Source organism: Aptenodytes patagonicus, chromosome 15, assembly GCF_965638725.1.
Source record: "Aptenodytes patagonicus chromosome 15, bAptPat1.pri.cur, whole genome shotgun sequence".
NCBI lineage: Eukaryota > Metazoa > Chordata > Aves > Sphenisciformes > Spheniscidae > Aptenodytes > Aptenodytes patagonicus.
This window is the reverse complement of record NC_134963.1, coordinates 13,853,375-13,865,516: the sequence shown is the minus strand read 5'-3', so window position 1 is coordinate 13,865,516 and position 12,142 is coordinate 13,853,375. Positions and strand designations below refer to the sequence as shown.

Here is a 12,142-nt window from a genome sequence, read left to right as displayed (position 1 = left end):
CCGCGGGAGTTTGGCTCCCGTGGAGCGCTGCCGTGCCCGGTTCGGGGCCGCTCAGCGCGGAGCCGCCGCCGGGAGCGGGCAGCGGCGGGCGCGGGGCTCCCTCCTCCGGCCCCGCGGAGCAGCGCGGCCGGGCCCGGGGGTGGGCAGCGGGGTCCCCCCCGTGACGGGGAGGGGACAGCATCCCCGAGGGGGCTCTAACAGCGGCCGGCAAGGGGCTGGCGGGGGACGCGGGGAGACACACACATCCCCCCCCCCCCCCATCCCCGGGGAGGCGCTGGTGGCTTCCTCCGCACCCGGCCGGGTCCCCTGGCCCCTCCGCACCCCCCCCGCCCCGTTCCTCCCTATACACTGCCCGGCCCCTGCCCCCCCGATGCTCCACTGATGCTCCCAGGGGTCGTCGTGTCCCCCCCCCCCGGGGTCCCATCCCCCGGGGTCCTCCGCTCCAGCCCACCCCGCCCCGTTGCCAGGGGCCCGTTGCTAGGGAGCCGTTGCCAAGGATCCGGGCCCCGCCCCTGGCGCCTGCGCGCTGCCGCCCCGCGCCCACGTGACTCGGCGGGAAGATGGCGGCGCCCGCGGGCCGGCGTGTGCGGCGCTGAGCGCGGCGGGGCCTTGCGCTGCGGCGGCTGGGTTCTGTCGCCGCCCGGTTTCTCTCGTCGCCATGTCGCGGCTTATCGTGAAGAACCTCCCCAACGGGGTGAGCCCGCCGCACGGTTGCGGCCTCTGTGGGGTGGAGGGGGCCTTCCGGGCCTGGAGATGGGTCTGAGGGGACACCCCGGGGCGTCGCGGGCTCCTGGGCAGGGAGAGGCCCCGGGAGGGGAGGGGGTCCTCGGTGTGCTGCGGACCGGGGTGAACGCGGAGATTGCCTGGGAGAGAGGGTCCTCGGTCCGGGGGGGGGGGGGGGAGGAAGATGGCTTGGTGGGCCAGCAGGGAGATGTCCTGGGGGAGGGGGCTCTAAGGGGGTAAGGGGTCGCGGAGATGTGCTGGGGTCCTTGCGGGAGCGCGGGGAGGCACCCTTGGGAGTCGGGTGGTGGGGGACCTTGGGCAGGGAGTGCCCCAGGAGAGGTCGGGGAGATGCCCTGGGCGGGAGGAGGCAGCGTGTGGGGCACGGGCTGGGGAGGTGCCCCGGGGGAGGGGAGCTGGCAGCCCTCCGGGGAGGGGGAGTGGAGCTTGTTGTGGCCACAGCCCTCCCCTCGTTCTCCAGGAGCTGGGCGCAGGTGCGCACTGTGCTCCTCTGCCGCCGTCCGGGTCCCCCGTGAGGGGTGTCACCATGCCTGTGGTTGAACTGGGGGCTTGATCGTGGCAGGTCAGCGCTGCAGGGCCCTGGGCTCCCCGAGAGCTGGACGTGCCCTTCAGCTGTGGGGGGATTGCGGACAGAGATCTGTACGCGTGGTGGATTCATGGAGGAAGTCAAGCCGTTTGGTAGCTGATATGTGGGGTTTTTTATCAGTTGCCACAATACCGTGTGGTTCCTGCAGCACTTCAGAAGCCCTCTGATAGCAAATGTTTTGCTTTGGACGCACAGCATCTCTCGTTGCATTGCTGATTTGCCTTCCTGTTGTCCTTCCTCATTTCCCAGATGAAGGAAGATCGCTTTCGGAAGCTGTTTGCCGCCTTTGGCTCGCTGACCGATTGTTGCCTGAAGTTTACCAAGGATGGCAAGTTCCGGAAATTTGGCTTCATTGGCTACAAGTCTGAAGATGAAGCTCAAGCGGCACTGAACCATTTCAACAGAAGTTTCATAGACACCTCCAGAGTCACGGTGAGTTGATCTTTAAAAATATCTTCTTCTGATTCTTGAGGAAGTTTGTCATTGGAGATTTCATTAGTCTTAGGGGTGAACAGCCAGGGGCCGAGAAAGCCTAGAGATTAAGTCCTCTGCAGCGAAACATCAAAGCCTGAGGCCGGGCCCCATTGCTGGAGGCTCAAGCAGGTACTTGATTCAGACGGGCTGTGTTCGTGCACTGGCAGTGACTTCAGTGCCGGTTGGAACAACAGTGTCGGGTTTTGAGCTGTCATAATCTGAACTTTTGAACTTGAGGTCATTTTTCATTTAAAGTCATTCATCTTGCTGTTCTGGACAGAGGATGATTCATGACAAACAGGGCGACTTATTTGACTGTGCTTAAATGAGCGCAACAAACTGTTGCCCATGTTGAGTGAACATGTAGCCCTGTGTTTTTAAAATGAACGTCTGTGTGACGTTGCCTGTTCTTCTGCACCCCCCCCCTCCATCCCGTCAGGGTTATCAGAAGGGTTCCTGAGTGAGGCTTATCCAGCACTTACAGAACCAGACTGTTGAACGTATGTTTAATTAAAGATCTGATTCTTTTCAGGTTGAGTTATGCAAGTCTTTTGGTGACCCTTCAAAACCCAAAGCGTGGAGTAAGCACTCTCAGAAGGCCCCCGCCTCAGAAAAGCAGACCGAGAAACCTGTGACAAGTGCAGCTCCTGCAGGTGCAAAGAAAGTGAGTCTTGCTTGTTTCCTTGAGGCTCTGCTGTATGTCAGTGACTTGGCAGAGAGAAGGGTAGCCTGGTGTGTGGAGAAGGGGACAGAGTAGCTGGGACAACAGATGTTGGAGTCCTGCTTCTGGTATTTTCTGCCTTAGGGTCTACTAGGTTACCTGAGAAATGATCTTGGCTGTGCTTCTAATAAGCCTTTCTAAAAATGGTTTCTTTTCCTAGGATAAAAAGAAGAAAGATCCAACGGAAAACTTAAAGGAGGTGAGTTGAGGTTGAACTGCAATCCCTACGTTCTTGCTAGCTTGTATTAAGAGCAAGGCTGAATAACCTTTCTGTACTGCTTCCAGTGCTGTTAGTTCAGGCAAGGAGTATAATTTAACCGGCTCTGTGACAGTCCAATTTTACTGTAACAATCCATGATTTTAACAATCCCAACACTGGGGAGCAATTTTTTATTTGTCGGCTACTCCTACGTCAGCACTGCATCCAGGACAGCCCTGTTTCAACGATTCTGGTTTTTACCATATACGAGTTTTGTCACGTTTAACTTGTACATTTTTTTTCTCTTTTTAATGTTTTGTTTTCTTCTTTGAAGTGAACATCACTTTCTAAACATCAATTACAAAAAAAGAAAGAGTAGGACTGAGAGATCTTGAAAAGACTAGTCGCTTTAAGTGCTCACCTTGTGAGTGTAAAGCGGACTCCCCCTTAGGGATTTTTTTTACATTGCTGGAAATGAGATGATATCTTTGAATTAAAACTTACTGCTAGCTCTCCTGTGTCTGCCTTCACAGCTTGTCTGCTTGGTTTCTTTTTCAACAGCTGGAAGAAGATAAGACATTCCAGGAGTTCTTGGTGGTTCACCAGAAACGGTCTCAGGTGGCCACTTGGGCTAATGACACTTTGGCAGAGGAGCCCAAGAAGGGAAAATCAAATCCGGCAGCTGATTATCTCAACTTTGATTCAGATGAGTCTGAGGAGCTGAGTGAGGAGGAGGAGGATGGGAATGAACCCTCTGAAAATGAGGAGGAAACTACAGGTACCGAAAAGAGCTATCACCCTTTGCTTGTCTTTGTCTCAGTGAATGGGAGAGCAGGTGCGCTGATAGGACCCAACTCGGAGTCCTGCCTCCAAATGGAGACAGTGTAATCAGGAAGGTGGTTTCTCAAGCATGAGACTCATTCTGTGCACTGTGGGTGTATGGACATTTTCCCAAATTTGGGGAAATGTGGGAAATGCAGCTTCTGGTATTAAGGCGATGGCATTTGTGCTTTCCGTGGGCACGTGTTACTCTAGGAAAGAGTAACAGGGCAAACATCTGCATCTCTCCCTTAAGTGCTCTCCTAGCCAGCAGCCACTTTCATCTCCAGGATTTCCAGAGCTGGGTGTGGTTTCTGTTTATTTAGTAACCTGTAGCTGATGTCTGTGAACTTGTCTGGTCTGCCTTTGATGCGTATTTCTGGAAATGTTGGTGTGTCCTTGGGCCCTGTCAGGGTTGATGGGAACGGACGGAGTTCAGTATCTTGGATCCTGAAAGGAAAACTGTATCTAGTGGAGTAGTGGGATAACTTAGAAGACTGAGAAATCTGGGCTGGTGGCTGTCGTCTTAGTCTCCAGTGTCCCTGCGCCAGCGATGAACGTGGTTTTGGAGCCTTTCTCCCTCCTTGTATGGTATTTCCTTACGCTGTTCTTTTGGAGTGAATGGCATTTCCCTGCTGTTTCTCACCTCTCTTTGGGTAACTAAAATGATCAGTTGATCTTTGGTGGGGAGGAGTGTTTTGGAGAAACAGCTTCCTCTGCCCTTTACCGTGCAAAACTAAACTGGACAATTGAAGACTTTCTCTGGGGTTGGTCTGAAGCATTTAGTTAAAATTGAGACAAAATACTCTGCCATGGAGTTCCTCAAGCTCCTTTCTAATTTGTTTTATACACAAACTGTTGCTTTGAAAAAATAGTCATCCAGACACGTTGGTCTGGAATTGCTGAGGTAAAATTGCTCTGCTATTCTCAAGCCTTTCCTCCCTGTGAAAAGGGTAGAGGAGAGGAAGGTGGTTCTTGTGATTGTGTCTGTTCTCAGCTTTCACCCGGCTGGGGAGAGAGCAGCAGCATCGCTGTGCAAAACTTCTCTGGTCTCTCCTCTCTGACAGCAAAGAAAGGAGAGAAGGCAGCTACCAGCAAAGACCTCTCGGATATGGATTACCTGAAATCTAAAGTGGTGAAGGATTCTTCCTCCTCATCCAGTACAGAGGAAGAAACAGATAGTGAGGAGGTGGAAGAGGAAAGTGAGAGTGAGGAGGATTCGGGCATTGCAGAAACCATTGGCACCCCCACAGATAAAAGGGGGAAGCCCAAAGCCCAACAAACACAGCAAGAGACACCAGCAGAGAAGAAGAAAAAAGGATCCACGCTAGAGGTATAGCTGAATTAGACTTTTGTCTCATCTAAAGCAGGAGCTTTATGGCATAGTATGTGTCTGTCAGTCACTCCAGGGATGAGCTGAAAGCTTAAAGTCTGCGGGACCCTTAGATACCAGCTTTCTTGGCTCACTAGGCAGGAGCCATTAAAAAAGTTTGCTGGATCTCCTCTTGGTGCTGATTGAATTCCTGAAGACAGGGCTTCCAAACAAGTGCTGCTAGTGCCCTTTTCGGAGGCTTTTCTGTTTTTCCTGTGTCCATGTCTGTCTGCAGGAAACGCTGTTCTGCAGAACTCAGTTTTTAGTGACTGGTTTGACTATCCCAGCCAAACCTTGCCACCCCCATCTGGCACCTCCTGCCCAGGCTGATGCAGTTGCGAGAATCTCTTGATATTCTCTCCCACTCTTCAGCCTCCTGTTTGCTGGGCAAGACCAGCTTGTTGTGCTGTGACTTTTGTTGTTTTTCACTCAGCTTCTCTTCTTTTTTTTTTTTTTTTTCCTTCCCCCCCATCCTTCTGTCCAGAACCAAGGCAGCTCAGCAGAAGCCAGCACACCGTACACAGTGAAACTTCGTGGTGCCCCCTTGAACATCACTGAGGCAAGCTTTGTGACCGAGCTGGGAATGGAGGCTCAAGGGTGTTCTCAATATGTAACTTGGCGTGACCTTTGCAGAGGCTTCTATCTTCACTTATGGAGCAGTTTTGAGGGTTGTATGGGTGATCGGGGAAACTGTTGAACTGGCTTTATGCAGAGATGTTGTATGTTGCACGTGGTGGTTTTTATAGTGTATATAAAAAACCTGAGTCTGAAACCTGCTGCTTCCTGTATCTGAGAAGCTATTTAAACAATTATAATTCTCCTTGCAGCAAAAGATTCGTGAATTCTTCTTTCCTCTGAAGCCAGTGGCAATCCGGATAGGAAAAAACACCCAGGGAAAAAATACAGGTAATGTCTGTATGTGGAAGGGGGGTTGGCTCTGTGAGCTAGAGGACCTCGCAATCGCACTTCTGCTCTTTTCATCTGCAATTCCAAATCGCTGGCTCATGTCCCGATTCGTACAGACCTTTCTATGACTTTGCAGCTCACCTGCCCTAGTTGCTGTCCATAGGATGCCGTGGGCAGAGCAATGTTGGCTGTGCTCCCTTAGGAGTAGCAGCAGGAGCCTTTTCTTTGATCTGCCTCCGGAACGTTCCTAAACATCCCAAACCATGCCAAGGAAAGGCCTCTTCCTTTGGGATAGCTGCAGCAGCACCCAGGGACTTTGCTGACCTGTGCATATCGGCTGCAGAGCAGTCTTTAGGCGAGGTGGGTCTCCTGACAGGCTGTGGCTACTGGAGGTACCCATCAGAAAGAGTGTGGAGCAGGTCCTCAGAGCTGCAGGCAGAGAACTTTGCTATATGCTGTTTTCCTTTCATAGCCTAATAGTGGATGCACCTTTTATTTGCTCTTGGAGACACCTGTGAAAGCCTACTTCAGCTGTTAAGTCGGGCTTCTTTGGTTTGCGTGTAGAGAATAAGCTTTTAAAAGGCAGCCTTCCAGTCTGCCATGGCCATTTTCAGGCTGGACTGAAACTTTAATGGGAGCTGAATGCTTTATCTATAGGAATCTATATTAAAGAAAGCCCAATTCACCCTTAATTAGCCAATTAGTGGTTGCGTGTTCCCCACATGATGCTCAGTTGAAGCTTTCCTTCCTCCAAGGTTATATCTTTGTTGACTTGAAGAGTGAAGCAGAAGTGCAAAGGGCCTTGAAGCGAAAAAAAGAATACATAGGTAAGGGCTGTTTGTTCCTTCTTGTTGTGGCTGATGTCGATGGCAGGGTGCTCAGCTGCTGAAGTGTTCACTGCAGAAGTATCTCCCATTGTTTTAGTTTTTCCCAGGCAGATGGTGGGGGTGACTTCCTCCGTTCAGCTGACGCGGGATAAACCAGGTGCCATGTCAGGAGCAGCGTAGAATTGACAAGTGACTGAGCTGTGCGTGTTGCTCTTTGGACCTCGTGCTTGAAGTGTATCTGTCTCTTCGTATAAAAATGATATTGTTTAAATCTGGTTGGGATAATGCAGGGGATTTGTATAAATCATTCTGTAAGCCTGTGTTTGAAACCTATTCATGGCCTAGACCTTAGTGGAACTACTAGAATTATATTTGCAAAATTCATTTGCAGAATGGGAATGTTTATGTGGAGGCCTGTGGACTAGACTGGCACAGGCAGAAAGGCTGGAGCCCTCCGCAGGGGAGGGTGACTGTGGAGTTTTCTAGCAAACGTTATCCTGGTTTTTATGAAGACTGATCTCTTGCAGCCCCCACCCTTTTTTTTTTTTTTTTTTTTTTTTTTTTAAAATCGGGCAGAGTTCCGCTCAAAGCTTGTGGAGTTGTAATTGCTTGTGTCACTGCTGTAAGCCCAGGCTCTTTGCGCATTGATATTGATTGCCCATGGCCTTGGGAAGCAACTGATGTGCTTCTGCGTGTGCTTGTGGATTAGGTGGACGACGCATTGAGGTATTCCGATGTGGGAATACCCCAAAAGAAACTGTTACAGCAAAACCTGATAACCAGCCATGGCAAAGGAGGAAGAGGGACGATGAGGAAGAAGAGGACTTGTCTGAATCGGGGAGACTCTTTGTCAGGAACCTTCCCTTTACTAGCACTGAGGAGGACTTGGAGAAGATCTTTTCCAAGTACGGTAAGTATTTGCTGTGGGACTGGGACTTGCAGGGCTACGTCTTTCCTTCGTGCACACAGAGGTTTTCTTGCTGGGTGTGAATTGACAAAGCTCTGTGTCGCACACCTCTCAGATACGGACCAGCTCTCATCGTCTTTATTGCCTGGTGCGGTAACGTGTGGCTGCTTGGCTTTGAAACTGGTGCTGGCTCCGTGCTCCTTCACTTGAAGCGTGTGCTGCAGTGTGCATCTGCTCTCATCCCTCTCATTGCATCTCTGATGCAACGGTAAAAGCTCTTGCCAGTCAGCGTAGTCTCTGAGTCCTAGTGGGATGATGATGAGGAGAAGATAACCAAAAGCACCTGCTGCATGAAATACTGGTCACGCAGGAGATTTCTAGATACTGTAGGTAAGAGGTGAATCTCTGAGATACACCCCAAATTCATGTTCGTGTTTGGTATGTCAGGTGGAAGCCTGAAGCTTCCCTTTTCTAGCTCAAAGTTGAACAAATTTAAGGTTGTCTTGGCATTAGAGTGTCTTGGGGGGGGGAGGGAGGGTTAGGTTGTGGAAATCTTTATTCCTGACTGAAGGTAAATGCAGCTGCTCAGAGCTTGCCTGCTTTGTGTCGCGTGTCAAAGCCCTGTGAGCTGCCACACGGTGCACAACCAGACTTGGGGTGCTTTTGCTGGGCCCGCCTTGTCAGTCTACAGCCAGCAGCTCCTCACCCGGGCTGGTGGCTCACCGCACACCCTCTGCAATAGCCAGAGCTGCTCTGCCCTCCCTGGCTCCCCTCCTCCCCGGCTTTGGCCGGGAGGTGCCAGTTCAGAGCATGTGATGGCTGTGCGAGGACGTGTGTCACGGTAAGGCCTTGCCTTTTGCAGGACCCCTCTCGGAGATCCATTTCCCTATAGACAGACTGACCAAGAAACCCAAAGGATTTGCTTTCATCACCTATATGATTCCCGAGCATGCGGTGAAGGCCTACGCGGAAATGGATGGCCAAGTGTTCCAGGTACGGTGACTGATTGGTTTTCCCGTCCTGTTGGACTGCAGCTGATGGGAATGTTTGTTAGTAATGCGGCCGAGCGTTTGCTTCTGTGCTTTGCTCAAAAAGTTGGGTCTCTTCTGTCTTGCTGTATGGGAACACAGTCGCTTTTGGTGGAGTAGCCCGGTTTGAACCAAAATCTGAGCTAGAGGCAGAGAAGGAGATCTGAGTCTCAGTCTCCCACGTTGTGTGGCTACTCTGACTTGCAGTAGTGTCTCCTTTGGGAATGAAGGTTCCCTCCTTCCACCTAGGCTTCTTGACTAGGAAAGGTGCTAGAAAATTTCCTCCGCTCTGTTTAGTTCATGAACTTCTGTGGGTTATTTCAGAGCTGCTGGACCTCTTCTTCCTTTTTTTCTAGGGTAGAATGATGCATGTTTTACCGTCCACAATCAAAAAGGAAAAGATCGAAGATGTAGATGCAGAAGAGTCTTCCTCCTACAAAAAGCAGAAAGAGGCCAAGGACAAAGCCAACAGTGCCAGGTACAGAGGTATCTTGTAGCGGAGCAAGACAACACAACCTGCCAAATTCCCAAGCGGCAGGAATGCCTGTGGGGTCTTTGCAGGGGCTGTGTAAATTGCCCAAGTCAATAAAGCATTTGCTGTGCAGCTTTCTGTTTCCTTTCTCTCTTGCCTACTTGATTCCTCTGTCCTGGTAGCTCCGGTAGCTCAATGAGCAGCAGAAATTGGGAGAAACATGCTTTTCAATGGCTTTGTGTATGAGTTTATTCCTCTGACGTCTAATAAAAGTTGGTCTGATGCTGTAATTCTTTAGGGTAGTGGTTTCAGATCAGTTGGGTCTTTCTCCTTTACTGGGCCACCTGTATTTATAAAACTCTTACCTTTCTGTGTGACAAATTAGTTTGAAAGTGGCCAATACTTTCAAACTTGAAGGGAAAGGAATGCAACCTTACTCGCACGGGCTTTGTGCTTTTAGGAAACGAGTTAAAAAACCCATGTCTTCCTCTGAGCCAACATCTGAACTTCCAGTTGTAACTGCAGAGCTGTGGCCAGTGACCTTTAGGGAAGAAGGGCAAAGCTGCCTGCACTGCTGCCTTTCTGTTGCCTCTCCAGTCAGGCCTCCCTTATCCTGACCCATCTCTAAGGACCTTCTACCCTTCTTTCCCTCTAGCTTTTCATCCTGGCTGCTAATGGTGGCATTCAAAGCTGTTTTTTCCCAGGACCATTGGATAGAGAGACACCGGTGGAAGAAGGGACTGTGTGACCTGGCTCTTCTTTCTCTTTCCAGCTCTCACAACTGGAACACGTTGTTTGTGGGGACAAACGCCGTGGCTGATGCCATTGCTCAGAAGTACAATGCTTCCAAAAGCCAAGTGCTGGATCATGTGAGTTGGGTTATTGATCAGCTGGGATGGGAGATCATTTTCCTATCTGTTTCTTCGTGCCCAGGGCCTGCCTGGTCTTTTTGTGCAACACAAGCTTCTGTGTATCCACAAACACCACACAGGCTGAGAGATCAGTGGTGCTGTAGCCTCTCTGTGGGATCTGAGCCTAACAATCCCTTTGTCACTGGAAGACAAAGTCATGCTCCCAGCTCCCCCAGCCACTCTGCTTTTCTGTGGCTGCATTTTGCACTTCTACATAACTGGTTGTTGGGAATTTGCACCCTAAAGCTCAGATCCTTCCTGGAAATGTCATTTTGCCTTGGGAAGCGTTCTGACTCCGACAGCAAAACTCCTAGCAGCTTCAGAGGAGCTGGAGCATTTTACCTTCAAGCTCTGTGTCAAATTCCCTTTGCAGCCGCTTATGAGAGCAGCAGGAACAACAGGTGCCCAGCATCTTCCTGGATCAGGCTCTTTGCTTCCCTCTTTTGGGCTTTGTCACATTGTCAACTGATGTTCTTGCCTGCAGGAGAGTAAAGACAGCGTGGCAGTGAGGGTCGCTCTGGGAGAAACCGAGCTGGTCCAGGAAATTCGCCGGTTCCTCATTGAAAACGGAGTCAGCCTGGATTCCTTCAGTCAGGTGAGATGCCCAGCTGAAGGCAGCAATGTGGACCTACCCCTTCTATATGATGGCCTAGTCCTAGCGTCCTCAGCTCTCTTTGAAATTAGTAGTTAAATCCTCAGCATCTTGCAGGATTGAACCCTTGCATGGGTTAGGAAATGTTCTGCCCATTTGAAAATGCGACTGCCCTCGAGATGGTTGAGATACATAGTATGACGGCTTATAGCATGATGGTCAGCTTGCTGTGGGCAGAGAAGGAGTCCTGTGTCTATACCAGGGTGGATCTGGAGCTGAAACCTCCATACATGAGCATTTGTGGAACAGGGAGGTTGTGCCGGGGTGTGCGTCTTATAGGAAGTGTTTTCTAAATGGCTGTTGGCCCTCTTGGATCCTGGAGGGGTGACATGGAGTGAGAGAGCATGGCACGTTGGATCTGAAATCTTCAGTTAGTAAGATACTGGGGTTTGCTTTTTTAAATTCAGTCTCCCCTTTCTTCTCCCGCCGAACGTGGCAGGCTGCTGGTGAGCGGAGCAAAACAGTGATCCTGGTAAAGAACCTCCCTGCCGGCACGAGCGCAGTGGAGCTGGAGGACGTCTTCGGCAAACACGGCAGCCTGGGCCGGGTGCTGCTGCCAGAAGGAGGCATCACGGCTATTGTGGAGTTCCTGGAGCCAACTGAGGCCAAGCAGGCGTTCACCAAGCTGGCCTACTCCAAGGTGAGCATGGCGAGGGGCAGGCAGCTGCCTGGAGCATGCGGATCTTGGCTAGTTGTGAAGCTGCAGAAAGGAGTGCTTGCTACAAATGTGAGGGGCAGAGGGCTTTTGAGGGAAGTGAGTTATCCCAGAGCCACTGCTGTTACTCTCTCTCTCTTGGATTTAGGGAGATGCCCGGTGCATCCTTGTGCAGCAGTGGCTGAGTAGGGCTCTCAACCTGCAGAAAGCTGGAGGAGGGGGCTGTGACACATCTAGAAAAGCCTCAGTGGCCTGGAGAGGGTTTCTTTTACCTCTCGCAATACAGGAGTGTGGTGCTGAAGCCTGGAGCCCCCCTTGGAGGCCCTTTGCCTAGCTGTGGCCTTGCTCCTCGACCTCTGGTTGTCACATGGTAGACTGTGGTCCTGTGTGAGGCCTGGACCTCTCTCCTTTGGTGAAAGAGAGTTGAGCCAGCCAAAAACGTTGCTCAGCTTTTCCACTGCTGTTTCCCGTAACAGAACGTTTGAGGGGAAAATAAAGCTGAGAGCAGAGCTTTTTCTTCAGGCCTTACCCTCTGCTCTTCATGTGTCCTGTGTTCTCTTTACAGTTTCATTCTGTGCCGTTGTATCTGGAATGGGCTCCAATGGGTGTCTTCTTCAGCCCAGCCCCTCAGAAAAAAACCCCCAAGGCTCCAGAAAAGGAGGGCGAAGCAAGGCCTGTACCTGGTAAGAGCTTTGACTTTGGGACAGAGGTATCTCTGGTTGTTTCTCCACTCCTTTACGTCTGAAGTGGCAATGCTGATATTCCTGACCCTTTGGGGATGGAACCAGCTTCACAAAGTCCTCTGCATGGTCCTTAGGATCACCTGCTCTGTGGTGTAGGAGTTGATCGTACCACACAAACATTGTGCTCGT

General features: G+C 51.1%; 1 protein-coding gene across 2 annotated transcripts in view; it reads left to right on the top strand.

Annotated features, from left to right (window-relative positions):
* Positions 1 to 574: 574 nt before the first annotated feature.
* Positions 575 to 12,142, top strand: part of RBM19 (RNA binding motif protein 19) — an 85,093-nt gene continuing 73,525 nt past the window's right edge. For both annotated transcript variants that reach the window (XM_076352747.1, XM_076352746.1), the window contains exons 1-16: positions 575 to 694; positions 1,577 to 1,759; positions 2,334 to 2,465; positions 2,683 to 2,721; positions 3,283 to 3,499; positions 4,608 to 4,873; positions 5,397 to 5,471; positions 5,740 to 5,818; positions 6,574 to 6,645; positions 7,355 to 7,555; positions 8,415 to 8,545; positions 8,937 to 9,058; positions 9,825 to 9,921; positions 10,448 to 10,558; positions 11,055 to 11,255; positions 11,836 to 11,953. In XM_076352747.1, the coding sequence (XP_076208862.1) occupies positions 659 to 694; positions 1,577 to 1,759; positions 2,334 to 2,465; positions 2,683 to 2,721; positions 3,283 to 3,499; positions 4,608 to 4,873; positions 5,397 to 5,471; positions 5,740 to 5,818; positions 6,574 to 6,645; positions 7,355 to 7,555; positions 8,415 to 8,545; positions 8,937 to 9,058; positions 9,825 to 9,921; positions 10,448 to 10,558; positions 11,055 to 11,255; positions 11,836 to 11,953 (2,080 nt within the window). In that variant the 5' untranslated portion in view covers positions 575 to 658. The remainder of the gene's footprint in view (positions 695 to 1,576; positions 1,760 to 2,333; positions 2,466 to 2,682; positions 2,722 to 3,282; positions 3,500 to 4,607; positions 4,874 to 5,396; positions 5,472 to 5,739; positions 5,819 to 6,573; positions 6,646 to 7,354; positions 7,556 to 8,414; positions 8,546 to 8,936; positions 9,059 to 9,824; positions 9,922 to 10,447; positions 10,559 to 11,054; positions 11,256 to 11,835; positions 11,954 to 12,142) is intronic.